At 39.5% G+C, this 21,491-nt stretch overlaps 2 protein-coding genes across 5 annotated transcripts in view; both read left to right on the forward strand.

Moving 5' to 3' along the window:
• Positions 1–6,729, forward strand: part of CPD (carboxypeptidase D) — a 98,510-nt gene extending 91,781 nt beyond the window's left edge. Inside the window, exons 20-21 of the mRNA XM_006890993.1 lie at positions 3,290–3,389; positions 4,928–6,729. Of these exons, the coding sequence (XP_006891055.1) occupies positions 3,290–3,389; positions 4,928–5,154 (327 nt within the window). The 3' untranslated portion in view covers positions 5,155–6,729. The remainder of the gene's footprint in view (positions 1–3,289; positions 3,390–4,927) is intronic.
• A 12,067-nt stretch (positions 6,730–18,796) lies between these two features.
• The window catches only part of LOC102876079 (Golgi SNAP receptor complex member 1-like), a 50,943-nt gene continuing 48,248 nt past the window's right edge, over positions 18,797–21,491 (forward strand). For 2 of the 4 annotated variants that reach the window (XM_006890996.1, XM_006890995.1), the window contains exon 1: positions 18,802–18,832. In XM_006890996.1, coding sequence (XP_006891058.1) covers positions 18,802–18,832 — 31 coding nt within the window. Of the gene's footprint in view, positions 18,875–21,491 lie in introns of all 4 variants that reach the window. The other 2 variants (XM_006890997.1, XM_006890994.1) reach the window with 2 other exon arrangements.

Here is a 21,491-nt window from a genome sequence, read left to right on the forward strand (position 1 = left end):
TACCCCACCCCAATGCCAGCCTCATTCTACAACAGTGGCACCATATAGCATTTGTCCCTTTGTGACTGAGATACCTCACTCAGCATAATGTCCTTCAGGGTCACCCATTTTGAATAATATTTCATGAGTTCATGTTCAGCTTTTTGAGGAAGCACCAAACTGCCTTCCAAAGTGGTTGTAATCATTGTGCAATCCCACCAACAATGTATAAGCATTCCTATCTCACCCCATCCTCTCTAGTGTTTATTACTTGCTGTCCTGTTAAACTTTGACACTGCTACTGGAGTTAGATGGTATCTCATTGTGGTTTTGATTTACATCTCTATTATTGCTGGTGATTTTGAGCATTTCTTCATATGTCTATTGGCCATTCTCTTTCTCTGGGAAAATTATTTTCATGTCTTTAGCTCATTTTGTAATTAGGTTATCAATCTTTTTCTTGTGGAGGCCCAGGATTGTACAGTGACAGCCACATAGACCAGTGGAAGAGAATTGAGAACCCAGAAATACCCAACTATCTATGGTCAACTGATATACAACCAGGAAATCAAACCTATCAAATGGGGAAATGACACCCTTTTCAACAAGCGGTGCTGGCAAAACTGGACTGCTACCTGCAGAAAACAGGACCCGCATCTCACACCATACACAAAAATCAACTCAAGGTGAATCAGAGACCTGGAAGTAAAGCCTTAAAACCATAAAGTTCGTAAGAGACAAACTGGGATCAAGCTTAGAAGGCCTTGTCTACGGCATAAAGAGACTGCCAAATACAGCCCAAAATGCACAATCTGAAGAGGATAAAATGGATGAATAGGACCTTCTAAAGATTAAATCCCTGTGAGCATTGAAAACTTTTTCCAGTAGAGTGAAAAGAAAACCTATTGACTGGGAACAAACATTTGGCAGTACCAGCTCAGACAAGAATCTCCTCATAATGAAAGAGTGTGTGTGTGTGTGTGTGTGTGTGTGTGTGTGTGTGTTTATTACATGATGTTTATTACTGTATTACAACAGCAAAGAGATGGAAGCAACCCAAGTGCCCATCAACCAATGAATGGATAGAAAACCTATTAAAACTAGGGTATACCGGGAAGTGAAAGTACTTAGTATTGATCAAAGAAACTTCAAATTACGATCGATTGGATGGGGTGAAGAATTTTCATTGTCCAAGCACCCTTAGGGAACTGAAGTCAAGGCAATAACATATTCGGCGATGCATGTCTATAATGAAGAGAAGCCAGAAGTTTTTGTGATCATTGACATTTAAGATACAAAAAAGACACTCCTCTGAAGAACTGTTCTTTCTTCCTTTTGGAAAGATTCATGTTTTCTCTTCTGAAGTATCTATTGATGACAAATGGAAACATACAGAACAAAAAAAAATGACACCCCAATTTCATTTAGTATGACTCTCAGAAATGGAATATGGGGCACCTGAATATCCCAATTTTAGAAAACTCTTCAGGTGCCTCATTTAGTAAATCCTGGCCGTGGCAGCAGATACCTCACACCACCCCATTCATTGGGAAGTCCTCCATCCTGGCTACAGATACAAACAGCTCCAGAGAGTCCTTCGCTCTGTGAGAAACACCTCTGGGAGCCAGGCCCCACCACAGCCACAGCTTCTGCGAAGCTCCGTACTCTTGCCAAGTCTAGTTTGATGACGGGAAACAGAAGAATTTGAGAAAATACATTCTTATGCATGTGTTTCTCTTCCAAATTGGTTAAGAAAGATATATATATATATTTTTATATATATACATTATAGAATGTGTGCTTTAGATTGCCGAAATATAGCCTGCACTCCAGTTCCTTTTCTTAGGAGAAATAAGTATACTTGAACAATTGGAAGATTAAGAAAAGCCTTAGATATTCTTTCTCTCATTCACATATTTAAACACTAATGTTTGTATACCTTTCTGTTTTCTTGTAGGAAAAATGTGATATAAATGGTTGTGTCTTTCTGACACATATTTTAAATTACATATTTATATCAAGAAGAAATGGCAATTTAAAAACATTTTTTAAAATTATCTAAAGTGTTCATCTCTGAAGAGGCAGGGGTCCAGGAAAAGAACTTTTAGTGATCTGAACTTTATCATTTTATTCTGTTCATCATTAGTGGAGGTATTCTCACTTGTGAACAAGAGTTTGTATTGTTTCCTTTTACTCACAAGTACAGGAGAAAAGATTGCCACTGGGTGGTGCCAAATATTGTAATGTCAGCTGAACACGAGCAAAAAGAAACTTATTCACTCTAAACTTTCCAGAGTTTTTACTGAGCACTGTTTCATTGTATTATTTTCCACTGGGTATAGTCAATCACTTGACTTTGGCAGTTTGAAGTAAGGTAGCCTGGAAGAAGGGTGTCAGGGTCTGCTTCGGAAAGATCACAGCCTTGAAAATCCCATGGTGCACTTCTGCTCTGTACTTGTAAGTCACCATGAGTGAGAGTGGAGTCCAGGCAATGGCACTCACCAAGAGTATGTGACAGAAAATATGGATTGTGAAGATTCGTCCAGAAGCTTTGGTTTGAATAGCTGCTTTTCAAATGCCTGTGTAGTGGACCACTGGAGGAATGTTGCTTTATTTTCAGGCAAATTTTGTAAAATCTAATTCTTCTGTAAGCTGCACATATCCTGAAGAAGGTACTTTTTGTTTGGACAGATTTCTGGGTGGAGATGCAGAGTTGAGAGTCATTATTATGGACTCCTTTACATATTTTGGGCCACTCTAGGACTGACAGAAAATGAACAATGGAAGACCAATGGGCAGTGGAAGAACCACTGTAGTAAGAAGATCTCTGGGGTTGGGAGATATTAAAGCCAACTAGAATAAAGACTTAGATTCTGTACAATTTTGAGTAGGGGGAAAATTGAGTTCTCTGTATTTTTTACCATCAGTGGTGTGTAATTGAGTTTGAAGAAACAAATCTGATGTAATTATGCAATACAAAATATATTAATAATAAATTTGTAAAAAAAAACAAAACAAACTAGGGTATATTCACAAAATAAAAATAGCATTAAAATAGCATTAAAAATAATAGTAAAACATTACACAACATTGGGGAACCTAGAGGACATTATGCTAGAAAGAATTAATTTTTAAAGCATGAGTACCTCTTGCAGTTTTCTTCGGTAACAGAAGGAAAACTTTTATATCTTTTTGTTTGTTTTAGATGGCAATGAATTATCTTAGTTTGTTTTAAAAGTCCTAGGCACATAGCAGGAACACAATATACTTAAGTAAACTTTTTAATGAGTCTGACACTTTATCTTTCTAGGTCTTTGTGCATCATGATGCCGCCAGTTCTGTGGTAATAGTCTTTGACACAGATAACCGGATATTTGGATTGCCAAGGGAGCTTGTGGTAACTGTATCAGGTAAAGAAATCTTAGTTTCTAGTAGTTGAAGTCAGCATCACTCCTGATTTTTGTTTGAGGCTTGATCAATTCCCTAATCACCTGAAACTAATCACTTTTCCTCCATTGTCTCCTTATCTAAAATGGTTTTTTCTTGAATACTCTTCTTCCATATGCTCTTGTGGCTTGACTCATCGTATTTTCAGGTTTGTATGTAAATATCACCACCACAGAGAGGCCTTCCTTGATTTTTCTACCTAAAATACTACCTTTGTCACTATGTCTGTTTCACTTTTTTCCATTTTAATAGTGACCATTAACTGACATCATATTAGACGATTGTTTGCCTATTTATTTTTATTCCGTCTCCTCCACAAAATCCTGTCATTAATGTTGTCAAGTCACTTCCAGCTCATGGCAACCCTGAATGTGTGGACTAGAACTATACATAGGGTTTTCTAAGTTCTCCACCTTTGGGAAGCCTGTCTTCCAAGGTGTCTCTGGGTGCATCCAAACTGCCAATCTTTTAGTTACTGTTTACACCACCCAGGGACTCCCACTAAACAAGCTCCATACAAATAACTCTTTATTTGGATCCCCAGAGCCTAGGACCATGGTTTGTACATAGCAGATCTTAGTGAATAGTTGTTGAATGAGTGAAATAATTTGCTTTGTATTAAAGTAATAAGTTTCTTAAACTTTGATTTATGTTAGTTTTGTTTTTACAGGAGCCAAGGAGAAATAATATTTTCTCCATGGTTAATTTGTTTTATTACTTGAATTACTGAAAAGCTAACAGGGAAGGGGGAGGAAAGTGTGGTAAAGTAATACCAAATACTCCTTGAGTCCATTTGGCACAAATAACTATTTTGGATCTGGCAAAATAACCAAGTTGTATTAAATGATTTGTAGGGAGAAATTGTTAGTTGAGAGGGAGGTATTTTGGAAGAATGGTGATATCATAGAGCCTGTTGAGGAGTGTTTATTCTTAGCCTGAACCAGATAAAGTGTGCATAACTCAGTGTTTAAAAACATCGCATCTAGAATTCAGCCATGGTTTAAATCTGGCTCTGCCATGCATTAGGTATTGAAAACTTTATTTTCTTATTATTATTACTATTTAAGTCACTAAGTTAACAATTAACCTTATGTACAACTACTTAAAATAAATGAAGCTTTTGAATTTTTGGATGAGATTAAAATTTACTGGAATGAAAGTAGAAGTCATTAATTGAAAACAAAAAGAAGTTGTAAAACAGTTGCAAATACAGTTTGATTTCATTGTGATTAAAGAAAAAGGAGCTATTATACATCTACCAAGAAAGATCTAGAGAAATATGCACTCATTGAAGTTTTCTCAAGGTAATAGGAATGTGAAAATATGGATTATATGAGTTTTTCATATTTTTGCATACCTATTTTCTAACTTCACATACTGTACATGTACTGTTTCTATAATAATAAATGATGTTTTTAAGTAGATGAAAGAAGATGTGGGACATGTTTTAATGCCATTTAAATAGTTGTCCATAAGTCACATGGTGATTATTGTTTGGCAGGTGCCATCATGTCAGCATTGGTCCTAACAGCTTGCATTATTTGGTGCATCTGCTCAATCAAGTCTAACAGACACAAGGATGGCTTTCATCGGCTCAGACAGCATCATGATGAGTATGAAGATGAAATTCGGATGATGTCAACTGGCTCAAAGAAATCCCTCTTAAGCCATGAGTTCCAGGATGAAACGGACACTGAAGAGGAAACATTATATTCTAGCAAACATTGACACACACCACTTTGGAAATCTGCCAGCATAAGTACCAAGCAAAATTTCAGTTCCTCTTAGGAGACACTGTGTTAAGAAGAGAGTCAGACTGTCTTGTTTCTTCCATGAGCTTTGGGAAGTTAACTTGCTAATTTTGTATTCGTGTCAATTTGGTTGGCAGTTTTGAACTTCCCTTTCTTAAAGTACTCTTACCTTTAAGAAAATACCTGATTTCTATTTATGCAGCAGAAATGGACAGCTACTTTGTGTTTCTTTTTTTAATTTAAAATGAGCTATTTGGAGCTTATGTAATAATAGCTGCATAAAGCCAACTAGGGGATGTTGTGTTCCACACCAGTTGTTTAATAGTGGCTTTAGCACCCCTCGGCCCCCCCATGTTTTAAAAGGCCAAAAGAATCCAGCACCATTAAGGCAGGGATAGCAGTCAGAATCTGACTTAAAGCTTTAAAAACTCAGTTTTCTCAACCTACTGAAGAGTACTTTTCTCTAGTTATTAAATAGCTGGAGTTGCTCTTATTATTCAGGTTTAATGGAGGTTGAATGGATTTTTAAGCATATGTAACATTAGGAAATGAATAAATGGGCTTCTGCTTTGGCTTTCTACATGTTCCAAGGCTAGATCAGACTAATGGGCTGTGCTGTAAACAGGATTTCACTACCTCTCTTGTAGGTTTAGCAGAGTTCTAAATCTCCCCATTTTAAGGGAGAACCTGTTGACTTTGTTGTGAAAAATCTAAATGCCCATTTGCATGGAGCTGAGAAGGGAGCTCTAGCAACAGCTAAGACTCACGTTGCCTATCTCTTAACTTGGTAAAAACCCACAGGTGCTGCTGCTTTTATCTGTGAAGCACGAGTTTATGCTAGGAATGCCTAATTCTTTAGTATTTCCTAAATTTGAATCTTTTTTATGTTGTACACTTATGGTTTTCAGATGCACAGCACTCTGCAAGATCTGAACTCTGCTGAAAACATCTGAACGCATAGAAGAGACCTACTTGCACATTCTTAACCTACATTTGAACATGAAATGCCTGCACTTCATGCTCCATGCTCCAGCCAAAGTCCAAGCCTGAAATGTCCTAAGTAGCTTGGCCAGCCTTATTCAGAAAAGCTACTACAAGTGACTAGTTTCTTGGACCTAAATTTCATCTGATGGTCTCTTTTTGATAAACTAATTTTGTTAAATATGATTCCCTCCATTAAAAAGAAAAGTAAACTGTGGACTGCCCTGTGATATAACACTGTTATCGCAAAGGCCTAAACAATGTGTATTTTATTTTATCTGTTGAATCACGTTCTTCAGTGAAAATGATGCTTTTTGTAAGTAAGAGTCTTACCAATGATCTAATGGTTTAATACCTTTGAATGTTTTGACAGCCAGGTTGCTGTTTAACTTGTACTAAATCAGGAGATTGAAAAGCCTGCTCTTATCTTTTCAAGTTGCTTTCTATATCTAGTAATATGTCGGTCATCCCAAAGCCTTCACATGGAGTGGTTTACCACTCACCTAGGTCGCTCTGCAGTTTTGTGTGGCATGCATCCAAAACGGCTTATGAAGAGATATTTGGTTTAGCAGGCGTAATGAAGTTGTGGCATTGCTTAGGAATATCTGGGATAAATTTGGGTTTTTCAAGGTAAAACATTAATCCAAATGTTAGTATTTCTATATTCTGAGCCCCTACCACCTTCCCCTCACTACAACGCAGAGTTCGTGGTGAGCTAATTGTTAATGAAATATACATTATTTCATTTCTCCTAATAGTGCTTTACATTTTCTTTAAGGGGTAATGTGGTAGTGTTGCTCTATTTTTAGCTTTATTTTTAAAAGTGCTAAGTCAGAAAACTCAACAAGGAGCCCAACAATGGCTGTCTTGCTTGTGATATTTCTGATAGAAATGAAAGAAGAGCTAATATGATGCCTTTACTTTATTAACATTGATGTTCACTGGAAGATACCTTCTTAGTTTATTTCTCTCTTGGGTTAATTGCCTTTAACCATACATCTCGGCATTTGGAGGTCTTGACTTTTAAGCATTTGTAAAATTTGTTTAGAAACAAACATGAAAACAGTTCTTGTAGTAATTTTTGCTGAGAGGAAAACCAAGCCCTGTTGTAATTTTTGAAGCTTCAGTGAATTTCTAAATAATATATTGTGCTGAGAAACAAGACCTTCTCAGCTGTTGTTATCTATTAACATGAATGTAAAAGACCCATGACTACTAAGTCTGTGTTCTGTTTTGTCTGTTATTTTTAGATCTGATCTAGTTAGATTAGATATCATTAACTGCCTAGACTTTGAAGCCATATGGGATGGAGAATGCATTTCTTCAGAGTTTCTCCTAGAGGCTTTCCATTTTCTTGGAGTCATGGAGGCAAGTATTACAGTATTAAGAAATTTGCCCAAATCTGGAGTGTGCCTTTCTTTCTTTCACAAGGCGTGGTTTCTGTCCTTTTCATCGTTTTGTAAGCCTTTGCCCTCCCAGCTCCTTAATAAAATCAAAGTGATTGAAGAGGTAATGCTCAAAGTGTTTGCCTGTGTAACTGTTTTTGTATTGATTACATAGTTCACTTTGATGGGCCCTAGTAATTTCAGGAGGAAAAACTGTTTGATTTGGTGGATTTTGTTGAATACTTGTGTAATAATTAGATCTTACATAGTTGTGGAATGCTTGAAATTCTCATTGCAGATAATTTGCCTTGGAACCTGGATGTTCTCCAGAAAAGAAGTATATTTGACCCATTATGTTTCCTAAATCTTTGGTTGCTTTCCCTTGAATGAGGTTTGCTAAACCAACAAATATGGAACTTAAAAATTCATTCTGAATTGACAAATAAATATGGCTGAGTTTATTTTGTTCCTGAGCTAACCCTGTTATTTTGTAATCATCACATGATCCTCCATCCCCATCTTCATCTTTTTTTTCACCTTTTTTTTCTTGTTGTGTACAGTCGAAGGATTCCACTGGCACAGGAGGAGATTGCTCCTCCTTCTCCAGCAGAGTATCTGGTGGATTCAAATCACGCATCTTCGGGATTGCAGTGCAGCTTCTTTGCCACTAGGCCACCAGAGCTCCCTTGTTTGTTTTTTTGTTGTTGTTGTTGTTTTAATTTTTGTGTGCGTGTATTGTCAAATGAGATCTGACTGGTACAGGAGGAGATTGTCCCTCCTTCCCCAGCAGAGCATCTGGTGGATTTGAACCATGCGCCTCTGGGATTGTAGTTGCAGCTCCTTGCCACTAGGCCACCAGAGCTTCCCCGTTTTTGTCATTAAATAGCTTTATCTTCTTTCCCGAAATGCACTTGTGCCAAGTGTTGTCCCTGCTGTCCTAAAAGCTTCTTGGCTATAAATACTGTGATCATAACCTGTGTTTTGGTCTCTGGTGGAATTGTTCTAAAGAATAACTAAACATTTCCCCTATTCCTTCTGCTTTATTGTTACTACCAAAAGTTGCACTATGGTTGATGTTCAGTAATTTCCTGTCTACCAGCTGTTTACCTAACTCTTTAGATCTCTGGTTTGTTTTAGTTGAAACAGATTTCTGTTGCGTGAGTAGGGTTCTTGATTAATGCAAACTGAACTTGGGTTTCTAGTTTGTGACAAAATTTCCCCCAACACCATTTCTCTTCTTTTTTAGCAATAATTAACCAGTATTTCATTTGATTTTCAGAATATTGTTCTGGTTGATTTTGATTTTACAGAATATATTATGAAATTTTAAAGTTAGATTACCACTTTGAGGCAATTAGGTATAAATTATGTAAATATGTGATTAAGACTTTTATAAGTTGCATAATGTGAAATGTATTACATTCTTTGCTGGCCATCCTGCAGATTTTCTGGAAATATGACAGGGGGTATTTTTTAAATTCTAAAACCTTTTCACTTTTCCTTTTTTAAAAAATGCCTCTCACTAGCTCCATAACAATCTATAGTTAACTTGTATGATGTACCCAACACCTATTCATCTCAAGTGCTTCAGTTTTTGGTTTATTTCATGCACTGTGCCTTTAAAATGAAATTTTTAAAAGGGACTTTAAATGAAGTTGAAAGTAGTTTTTAAAAAAGCCAATCTGTATAATATACATGAAATCTAACTGTAATGAGGCCCTTTCTGGTGTTTTTTTTTCATATATGTAAACAGATCTACTAATCCTGTATAAAAGTTATTTTATGATGTTTGTCTTTTGTGTTTTGTCTTATAATCTAGTTTCAAAAATAATCAACCAGAAAAAGTTCTAGCTCCAATTTGAAAGTTACCTATTTACTTTTTCTTTTAGGGGGAAATATTACCGGGCAAGAAATACAGTGTCACTTGTAGATGATTTCTGGCTTCATGAATTGGCTCAAAGTAAAACTATGGTTTCTAAGTAATTATATCATATAGTGGTTATAGTCTTCTTTTCTGGCTATAACTCATCTAGATTCATATATGTTCAGTCATTCCATAGTGACACCACAGAGTTGTCCACAGAAAGGTTTATATACTCATTTTAAACTTAGCTGTTAAAAAAATTGTCCTTTTATCTAGGTAAGGCCCACTTAGAATAATATGCTTGGCATGTTTAGACACAATGACGATGAATTCAGTATAACCTAAGTTTTATTTGACAGCTCTTTATTGGTAACTGTTTCTCTGATGTTGTTGTTATTTACTGTCAAGTTGGAACCAACCTATGGCTGACCCTCCAGCAGGTTTTCAGTGGCTATAAATTAAACAGCAGGAGACTTGCTCCCATGGTTCTCCCATGGCACAGGTGGTGGATTCAAACTGAATACCTTTGGGTTGGCAGCACAACTCCTTACCACCAGAGCTCTCCTTACTCTAATAGAAACCAAGAAAGCAAGCTTATATTAGACACATACAGGCAATTTCTGACAAGGAAAGCATAGGGTAACCTACAGAAATGAAAAAAAAAATGCTTTAGTTGAGTAGTGATTGATTCCTTTTAAAAAAAAAGCGCCTCTGCTCTAGAGGACCATGCAGGTTCACTCATGGATTTTGGAGTTTGAACTCTGCCACTTGCTTCCTGTGTTGCTTTGTCTTGCACTCTTGCACAAATGTCTTACCTTCTCTGAGTTGCAAAGGAATAATACGAGATAAGATTATAATGTGGATGAAATGAAATGAAATAATTTAATGAAGTATTCAACCTGTTTGACCAGAACTAAACACTCATAGTAACCTCATTTTCTGTGTTTTGAAAGTAGTGGGGAAAGCGTTCAGTAACTTTGAACACAGAATTCTATATTGAACATTTCAAGAGTAAAAGTAAAATTGAGGTAGCTGAAAATATTGGTGGCAGTATCTGTCAGTATTTCCTCATAAAATACAAAGAGCAAGAAAAAAACCTGTGCAGAAACTACACTCGCAGTGTAATCTGAAGTCAGGGAACTACAGTTCAAAATGAATACAGAAAAATCACTAACTCTCTTAATGGAAACTAGTAACAGTCAGTTGTTTATAATATCTCTGTCTTCGTGTATCTCGTGTGTACTAGACCATCAATAAATGAAATGAGGGGGAGCTCTGGTGGCCTAGTGGCAAGAAGCTGCACTGCAATCCCAGAGGCTCATGGTTCGAATCCACCAGATGCTCTGCCGGGAAAGGAGGGACAATCTCCTCCTGTACCAGTCAGATCTGATTTGACGGTACACAGACACACAAAATAATAATAAAATTAAAAAAAATAAATGAAATGAGTTATGAAAAAAAATCACCAAATTTCATTATGTGCTCTCACATGCCTGCCCCACACTACAGAGAGAATGCAGGACAGAAGAGAGAGTCTAGTGAGCAAAATGGCCAATGGTCAACCTAAAGTGTCCAGAAAGACTTATGTCTACTCAATTCTGAATGTTTTTAAATTTGGCCAAGGTAGATCAGAGCACAAACTGCTCAAGAGGGAAAAGACTCCAAAGTAGGCATAATTTAAGGGTCAAGTGTTATTTAAACACAGCCTCTGGCAGAAATCATGAGGCTATACAATAGGAAGGGAGCCTAATGGATAAGGAGTTGCACTGCCAACCTAAAGTCAGAGGTTCACATCCACCTGCTGCTCTGAAGGAGAAAGATGGATAATCTCCTGTGTGATTTTGGAGCCTCTGAAAACCTGCTCGAGGGTCAGCTAGGAGTGAGTTCCTACGTGACAATAATGAGTAAGTACACATTAGGAGTAAAGGCTAACCAGAAATATACATCAGATTTCCAAACACATAAGCCTGTTTGGAAATTGCTTCTACCCTTGTGGCTTAATTGTAAGGAATTGTGCTGCCAAATCAAAAGTACACAGTTTGAATCCCCCAGTTGTTCCAGAGGAAAAAGGTGGGCAGTTTCTGCCCATGTGATTTACAGCATCTGCAAACCTCCTGAAGGGTCACGGTGAGTTGGTTCTGATTCCAGTAATCAACAAAACAATACACAGAATTAAGATGATCTTCCCCTGCCTGAACTGCCTGCCAGAAGCAATGGTAACTTTCCTGTTGAGAAAGAATATCCTCCAGGGCGTCAAATGTTTACTGCAAATTAATGGCATATACAACTAAGCAAGAGTTAAGTTTAGCTTCAAAAAATACTAAATTATTAAAAAAGTCAAGGAAAGAAACAATGGTAGAAACAGAATTTTGAGTTCTCAATCTATACTATTGGGGAAAAAAAGACACCTCACAGAAAATCATATTCCCTAGAAACCCTTTAACTTTTAAATAGGAAAATGGCAAGACAATCATTCCAGAATGAAGACCACTGTCAGCATAAGTCACAGGCATGATTTTTATTTACATTATTAAGGACACAGAAAACCATCACCAGATCACATCTGGCAGCCGATATAATCCCTCACTGTTGCACGTAGAACTGTGCAAGTGAGCCAAGGATCATGACTAGGATGCATACACAACTGCAGCTTAAGAAAGTTTACAGGACTGGTTCCAAGTCTAACCACCTGACATAGTGGACAGGGTGTGAGAGTCAAAGTAACCAGGACCCTAACTTCCAGTTCAATAACTTGTCTATTTTTAATAAGTTATTAAGGACATGCCGAGGTAAGGTTCTAGTTCTTCCTATAAGGCTGAAGGAAGAACTACCCCTCTACTATAATCTACTTTCCACAGCACTTTTCCTAAGGGCAAAGTCATGTGGCTAATTCAATGATTCAAATGACATCTGAAGTTATGTCCAGAATAAAAATGTAGTTAGGACTCCAGCTGTAGCCCTCAGACTTCCCACAAACCAAGCAAAAACAAAAACTTTAAAATAATGATGAATAAATTTCTTAAAAGTAGAAAACTAGATGAAGAATTTTAGCAGAGGATTAAAATCTATCAAAACAATTCAGAGGCTTCATTCTATACAAAATAAATATACTTTCTCCCTATTCCACTAAGTGCCACAAAAAACCTAGAGATGATGAAACAAAGGTTAGTCCTTGGAAGATGGTTAGAGAATGGTAGACCAGTTAAGGACCGCAGGATCCAATGAAAAGTGTTGCGTTAACCTGGATTTTCTTTTTTGCCTCGTTTACCTCGTTTCCTTGATGCTGAGATGTAACACATATTGAGGACTTAATCTTTGATGTTTGCAGCAAGTGTTTCAAGTCCCCTTCACTTTTCAGCAAGTAAGATTGTGTCGTTTGTATAATACAAACTGTTGATAAGACTTTCTCCAATCCTGATGCCATGTTCTTTATATAGTCCAACTTCTCCAATTATTTGCTAAGTCCATACCTTTTCAATCTGTAGAACAGGTCATCCAGGACGCTGGACTGTATGAAGAGGAATGTGCCATCAGGATTGGAGGAAGATTCGTCAACCATCTGCATTAGGCAGATGATGCAACCCTGCTTGCTGAAACTGATGAGGACCTGAAGCACTTGTTGCAGAAGATCAAGGACTGCAGCCTTCAATACATATTGAAGCTCAACATCAAGAAAACAAAGATTTTCACCACTGGTCCAATTGGCAGCATCAGAATGGATGGTGACGAGATTGAGATTAACAGTTTTAGTTTGCTTGGCTCCACAGTCAACACTCTTGGTAACAGCAGCCAGGAAATGAAGAGATGAATTGCATTGGAGAAAGTCAGTGTCAGAGTACTGAAGAGCAACGATGTCAGGCCAGTGACTAGGGATGACAGACAGAGAATTGATGCCTTTGAGCTGTGATACTGGAGAAGAGTGTTGAATATACCATGGACTGATAGGAGAACAAACAGGTTTGTCCTGGAAAGGGTGAAACAGAGCTGATGCTCTTTGGAGGCAAAGATTCTGAAGCTTCGTCTGACATACTTTAGGCATGTTGCAAGGAGGGACCAGTCCTTGGAGAGGGACATCATATTTGGGAGAGTGAAGGGACAGTGCAAGAGAGGAAGACCCTTAATAAAATGGATAGATTCCGGGTTGAGGTAATGGGAGTAGGTGTGTCAGAGACAGGTTGGCACAGGACAGAGCAGGATTTAGGGGTCTTGTAAATAGGGTCACTATGAGTCACAAGCGACTCAATGGTATATAACAACAGTACAGATTGAAAAGATGCAAACTTGATGCACATCTTTCCTCATCCATGCACTGTTCCTCTGTTGTGTTTGGACAAGTGCTTCCTGGCCTATTTATAGGTTTCACATGAGCACAATTACTCCAGTTCTTCACATGTTTCTTTACAATACTTTGCTTCAGTTTGTATTACGTCTCAACATCAAAATGTCCTAAGAGCTAGAGTTGGATAATAAAAAAGGAAGAAAATATGTAGAAAAGAATATGTTCCAAAAAGAACTGGTTGATACTGAAAAATTTCAGGAAGTACTATATGAACAAAAGTCACTGGTAATGAAGATGTTGACAGATGCAGCCCTAGATGTGCTCACCAGTCTATGCCAAGAAACTTGGAAGAGAGCTATCTGGCCAACTGACCAGAAGAAATCCATTTTGTTCCCATTCCTAAGAAAGGTCACCTAACACAATGTGGAAATTCTAAAACAATATCATTAATATCACATGTAAACAAAATATTTCTGAAGACCATTCAAAACCAGCTAGAACATCAAGCTGGCTTTATAGGAGGTGATGGCTCCAGTGCTGATGTCAGATGGATCCTGGCTGAAAGCAGAGAATATCAGAAGAATGTCTATGTATGTTTATTGACTCTGCAAAGGCATTTGACTATATGAATCATAACAAACTATGGCTAATATTGAGAAGAATGGAAATCCCAGAACACTTAATTGTGCTCATGTGAAACCTATATTTAGATCAAGAAGCTGTTGTCCAAATGGAGGAAAGGAACACTGCATGGCTTAATATTTAAAAAGGTGTATGTCAGATTTGTATCCTTCATATCTATTCAAGCTATATGCTGAGCAAATTATTATTAAAGAAGCTGCACTCTATGAAGAAAAACATCAGGAGTGGGTGAAGGCTCATCAACAACCTTCACTATACAAATGACACAACCTTGCTTGCTGAAAGTAAGGAGGACTTGAAACACTTAATGCAGAGAATCAGACTACAGCCTTCAAAATGAATTGCATCTCAACATCAAGAAGACAAAAATCCTAACCACTGGACCAATAAGCAACATCATGATAGATGGAGAAAAGGTTGAAATGGCCAATGATTTCATCTTACTTGGATTTTTGTCAACACCCTTGGTACCAATGAGTTGAAAGTTCAGGAGACATATTGCATTGGGCAAATCCACTGTCAAGGATCTTTCTAAATTACTTAAAAGTGGTTTCCTTTTGAAGACTAAAGTCTGCTTGATTCAGGCCATGGTATTTTCAATCCCTTGGTATGCATCTGAGAGCTGGACTATGAATAAGGATTACAGAAGAAGAATGAATGCCTTTGACTTGTGGTCTTGGAGAAGAGCACTGAATATCCCATGGACTAACAAAACAAAATTTAAAACAACAAAACAGATATGTCTTGGGAAAAGTACAGTCCAAGTGCTCCTTTAAAGCAAGAATGGCAAAACTCCTCACATATCTTGGGCATGTTGATAGGAGAGGCAATTCTTCGGAAAGCAATATACTTGAAAAGGTCTGAGGGTCAGTAAAAAAAAGGAAGACCCTCAACAAGATGGATTGACACAGTGAACTGCAGCAATGAGATTAAGCGTGTCAGAGATGATAAGGATGGCACAGGATTGGATAGGGTTCAGATCTGTTGTTCATAGAGTGGCTATGGGTCATACAGGACTCCACAGCACTTCACAACAATGACAATACACTAGTCATGTCTCATTAACGTAACAAAGATAATCCATTCCTGAATGACTTACAAACCAGGCAAGAAGACTCCTGTACTGGTTGTTGTTAAGTGCCGTGGAGTCGTAGGCGACTCATAGTGACCCTATGAAGGAGAGTCCTCGACGCTTAGGTTCATAGGGTTTCCAGAGGCAAGCTATTACGGAAGTGGATGCCACTCCTCCTTCCAAGATTGTTTTAATCGGGGAGCTCCACCCCACTCTCTGTCCCCATTGGGTAACCAACCATTAACACATTTGACACATCAGTGTCACAGTGTTCAGCCTGTACTGGTAGTGCTAAAAAAGGTGAGAATCCATGGCTTTTAATAAGGCCATCCTGCTTACGCATCAGTGAAACACTTCAGAGGCACCACATATTGAACCCTATAGTTCATAATGACTAAGTGTTGAATATCTCATGCACCACCAAAAGAACAAACAATTATGTCTCTCCTGGAGAAAGTGGTCCTTAGAGGCAAGAATGATAAAATTTTGTGTTACATACTTTGAGCAAGTTGTTAGGAGAGGTGAAACTATAAAGGCCAGAAGGGAATGACACATTTTTCAAACACTGAATAAAGAAATTATCAACCCTAAATTCTATATCTGATGAAAAGTTGTTTTTTTTTAGGAGTGAAAATCCAGACTTTTCAGAGGAAAAAGATGAAACAATTTATCACAAACTGGTGAAACCAGGCTGCTCCTTGCAGACAAGGATTCTGAAGCTTCATCTGATACACTTGGACATATTGCAAGGAGGGACCAGTCCTTGGAGAGGGACATCTTGCTTGGGAGGGTGGAGGGACAATGCAGGAGAGGAAGATCCTTGATGAGATGGATTGATTCAGTAACTGGGATGATGGTGGCAGGTGTATCAGAGACAGTAAGATTGGCACAAGATAGAGCAGGGTTTAGGGCTGTTGTACATAGGGTCACTATGTTGTTGTTGTTGTTAAGTGCCGTTGAGTTGTAGATGACTCATAGCAACCCTATGAACGAAAGTCCTTGACACTTGTGTGACTTTCATCCTTTCTCCAGGTTCATAGGGTTTCCGGAGGCAAGCTATTTACGGAAGTGGTTGCCACTCCTGCTTCCAAGCTTGTTTCAACCAGGGAGCACCACCAAACACTGTCTACCATGAGTAACTGTTATCGCATTTGACACATCAGTGTCACAGTGTTCAGCTTCACAGCAGTCACAAGTTACCTCTGTCTGGCAAGTGGACACACCAGGGCTATATGACCTAGAAGACTGTTTGAACAAAAACAATGAAAAAACAGGCCTTAGGGCTATGGATTAGAGTCACCCACCTTTGGCTTGGGTCACTATGAGTCACAGGCAACTCAATGGCACATAACAACAATGACCTACTTTCAAAGAATGGCCAAAGGGAGTTCTTTAACCAGAAAGGAAATGAGATCTTGAAACACCAGCAAGAAAGAACATTGAAAGTCAAGGCTGGAAAATATATTTCAGACAGCTTCCACCCTTGAAAGTCATCTAGAGCAGCTTTACTGTGTACACAGGAGTGTCATGAGTTGTAAGTGACTTGACAACAAAATAATGACTAGGCTAACAGCGAAAGAACTTTATAGGAGGCAACACTTCTATCCCACCACTTGCCTGTTGGTTTGTCATGCCGTAGTGATTTGTATGTTGCTGTGATGCTTGAAGCTGGGCCCTCAGTATAACAAACGCCAGCAGGGCCACTGGTGATGGACGGGTTCCAGACTAAGGCAGACTGGGAAGAAAACTCTGATGATCTAATAATGAAAAGATTGACTAGTGAAAACATTAGAGAGCTCGGGTGGGGAGTTTTGCTGCTAATGCAAAGGCTGAGAGTCCAAATCAAGTAGTGGCTCCAGCAAGCTGTGTGATTTACAGCCTCTGAAAATCACTAGCTTAGTTATGGATTCCGATTTGACAGTAATGAATTGTTCTGTTGAGTGAAAACCTTATGATTAGCAGCATGACATTGTCTGATGCAGTCCCGGATGATGAGCCACTCAAGGCCAGGCTCAAGCATAGCAACAATTGTGAAGATGGCACAGGACCAGCTGCGCTTCATTCTGGTATGCATAGGACAACTATCAGTCAGAGTTGGTCATTGGCACCTAACAACAACAGTTTCTATTTGGTGACTGGAAGGCAAAAGACGTCTGTAAGTGTAACTACTATGAGTAGAAAAACAGTCAGTGGACAGCCTACATTAGGCAGGTGACACAGCCTTGCTTGCCAAAACTCAGGAGGACCTGAGGCATTTACTCCAAAAGGTCAAGGACTGCAGCCTTCAATATGGATTAAAGCTCAACATCAAGAAAACAAAGATTCTCTCATCACTGGGCCAATTGACAGCATCATGATGAAGAACAGATTGAGACTGTTAACAACTTCGGCTGTTGCTTGGCTCCACAACCAACCCTCTTGGTACCAGCAGCCGGGAAATCAAAAGACAAACTGCATTGGGAAAATCGGCTGTCAGAGACCTCCCCAGAATAATGAAGAGCAATGATATCAGTGTAAAGACTAGGGTGCATCTGATCCAGGCCATGGTCTTCACAATTACTTGCTAGGATGATAGAAGAAAAATCTATGCCTTTGAGGGGGAGAATAGTATTGAATATACCATGTACTGCAAAGAGAACAAACTGGTCTGTGCTGGGGAGGGTGAAACCAGGCTATTCCTGGGAGGCAATGATTTTGAAGCTCCATTTGACATACTTTGGGCATGTCGCAAGGAGAAGGAAGGGTGGAGGGTCAGCACAAGAGAGGAAGACCCTGGATGAGATGGATTGACTCCATGAATGAGGTAATGAGGATAGGTGTGTCAGAGAGAATGAAATTGGCTCAAGATAAAGGAGGGTTGAGAGCTGTTGTACATAAGGTCGCTGAGTTGCAAGCTACTCGACAGCACATAACAACAAGAACATGCCAGAAATAGTGGATGATAAAGCACAAGCAGAGATAAAGATGGAGGGGTTGGCCTTGAGAAGAAAAGCATCCTTGGCACCGAGAAGGAAAGGAAAGGAGTTTGGCTGAAGACTTACATGGGAAAAGGGCTGGGAAGTTGAAGGAATTCCCTCTGAGACTAAATAACTTCTTAAACAAATAAACACCTTGTGGGAGACAGAATCAGATGGATCGAGGGTTATGGGGAAGGTTTGCAGTGCCAAGCACGGATATGAACACCAGAAAGAACATGTTCTGGAAGCATCATTTCTAAAAGCTACATTTCAGCCTCCCAACTAGTCAAAACTGCAACGATGAAGTCACCTCCAGGTGGCGGTGTCTGAGGAGGCTCACATATCCCATAGGCCCCGGGGCCCAGGGCGGAAGAGGGTGTGGAGGGGGCCCTCTGGCTCGCATTGACTCTATGCTCCTGTCCGGACTGACGTTGGACAACAAAAATGGCGGCGGGAACCAGCAATTACTGGGAAGGTGAGAGTGGGGCCTCTGGGTGGGTCCCGCCGAGAGTTAGGGGTGTCGAGTGAGGACAGGCCTCGGGGGAAGGAGTCGGGCCTGCGGGGCGGACGAGTGCGGGGCGGGGCTTGTCGGGTCGGAGCCTGGGGACCTGGGCGCCGAGTAGACTGGACGTTCCGGGCAGGGGGCTGGCCTCGGAGACAGCAACCCCTGACCCGTCAGGGGAGCGGGACCCGGGGCATGGCTTGGGCAGAGAAGGTGGAAGGAGGACTGAGTCACTGAAAGAGAGCTGGCTTGAGGGAACAGCCGAACTCGGATTTAGGGGTTTGGGGTCCGATCTGTGAGAGGAAACGGATGTTGAGCGAGAAGGTCCCGAGCTGGACAGACGCTAGGAATCTGTGACTTGCATATAAGGTCACTGTTGGAAAACTTGAGTAGGAAAATGGAAAGGACCTAGGACAGGGAAACTTGTCAACCAGGTCTATGGGCGGGGGAAGGATACAGTTCCTGCTGTGTTCTCTGCTCCTTATAGCAGTGATTTCGAGAAATTGTCGTTTCGTGTTTGAGGGAAGTAACTTCCTGTTTAGCGTAGGATTTGTTCAGAAGAGAAAGTTAAAAGAAACCAGTGTGACCTGACAAGTGCGTTTGTATAATTCCTGAAAATATCGTCCGACAGAGCGGGTTCACGTGAAAGTCGTTCCTAGACCATGATGATCAACAAAACCCAGACAAGTCTCCCTTTTTCTTTTCAGCTGCCTCTTTGCGGTTCTGCAACGTTAAAACCACTTTCTGAATCACTTTCTCATTTTGCCCTTTTGCCTATTGCTCCTCAGTGAAACTTTGGAAACTACCACAATTTCATGTGTGTGTTCATATACCTAAAAAAAGTAATCACACTTTTTAAAAAACAAAAAACGCTTAGCCACTTGGTCCAAGAAATCTCATTCCAAGTTCTTCTTTAAAATATATTTTACTTCTCATTAGAGAAATTGCAGACAAGCCTACTTACAGTTTTTAAACATGTATTCAAGTGCTATTTTGAAAGTGAGCATTAACTCAAAAACATTTTGCAATTAGTAATTTCAGATTATTGTAGAAGTGGGGTCTTTAATACTGCTTATGTGACATCAAGTAGGAACTGCCTCATAGCTGACCCAGTATGTTTTCAAAGACTGGAAATCACATGGAAAGAGACTGCTCATCTCTCTCCCGCCTAGTGATTGGTGGGTTCCAGTAATTTTCCTTTGGAAGTTGGTAGGACAACTCCTTACCCAGTAGGCCACCAGAGCTCTTTAGTACTATTATTATTGTTATGTACTGTGGAGTCGCAACTGACCCATAGCAGACTTTCCAGTGGTTTTTCAGAGGCAGTATATCACAGGTGAAAAGATTGCCCATTTCTCTTCTGTGGAGCAGTTTATGGATTCAGACTGCTTGCCTTTGGGTTGGCCGTACAACTCATCACCACTAAGCTAACATTTGTTAGGTGCTGTTGAGTCAAATACTACGAACAGCAGATCTGCAGTTTCCTGTGCCGTCTTCATCTCTAACACACTTGAGCCCATTGCTACAGTCACTGTGTCAACCTTTCTTGTCGAGGGTCTTCTTCTCTTTTACTGACTCTCCACCTTTGCAAGCATAATGTCCCTTTCCAAGGAATAGCTGTGCTAACCACATGTCCAAAGTATGACAGATGAAGCTTCACCTTTCTTGCCTCTAAAAAGCATTCTGACTGCACTTTTTCCAAAACACATTAGTTTGTTCTTTTGGCAATCCATGGGATATTCAATGTTCTTCTCCAACTCAAAGGCATCAGTCAACAAACACTAGGCTACCAGAGCTCCTTTTAATACTAGTCACTAGAATGTAGGTTTTGGGAGCATCATGCTATAATAACTATGTTGTTGTTGTTGTTCTAATGTACTGTTGAGATGGAACTGTCAGACTCATGGCTGACCTTCTAGCACATTTTCAGAGGTCGTAAATCAATCACAGGTGTGGAGATTGCCCATCTTTCTCCCGTGGAACACCTGGTGGATTCAAATCCATGTGCGTTTGGGTTGACCGTGCAAGTCCTTACCACTTAGTTACCAGAGCTGCTTATTATTGACAATCTATCTACTCTTGTCAGACACTTTAAGCACGTAGTGCTAATTACTGATGTGAATGGAAGAACCTCTGGTGACCTAGTGATAAGAAGCTGTACTGCAATCCTGAAGATGCGTGGTTTGAATCCTCCAGCTGTACCATGAGAGACGGATGGGCAGACTCCTCCCATGAGATTTACTGCATTTGAAAACTCACTGGAGGGTCAGCTATGAGTCAGTTCCGACCAGACCACACTGAACAACAACAACAACATGAATGGATATTGTTTCTAATTTTTTGCTAAATAGTATGGTGCTCTGGTGGCCTAGCTATAAGAAACTATGCTGCCAAATTAATAAAACTGTAAAATCTAAAAATAAATAAATAAATAAATAAATGTGAATGGAGGGACCTCTCCTGGCCTAGTCATAAGAAACTGTGTTGCAGTACCAAAGAGATTGGTTTGAATCCACCAGCTGCTCCCTAGGAGAAAGATAGACATTCTCCTACCATGTTTTAAAGCCTTTGAAAACCCACTGGAGGGTCAGCCATGAGTCGATTTCAACTCAACAACACACAACAAGATGAA

Source organism: Elephantulus edwardii, unplaced genomic scaffold (assembly GCF_000299155.1).
Source record: "Elephantulus edwardii isolate Elephantulus edwardi_28Jun2011 unplaced genomic scaffold, EleEdw1.0 scaffold00094, whole genome shotgun sequence".
Lineage (NCBI taxonomy): Eukaryota > Metazoa > Chordata > Mammalia > Macroscelidea > Macroscelididae > Elephantulus > Elephantulus edwardii.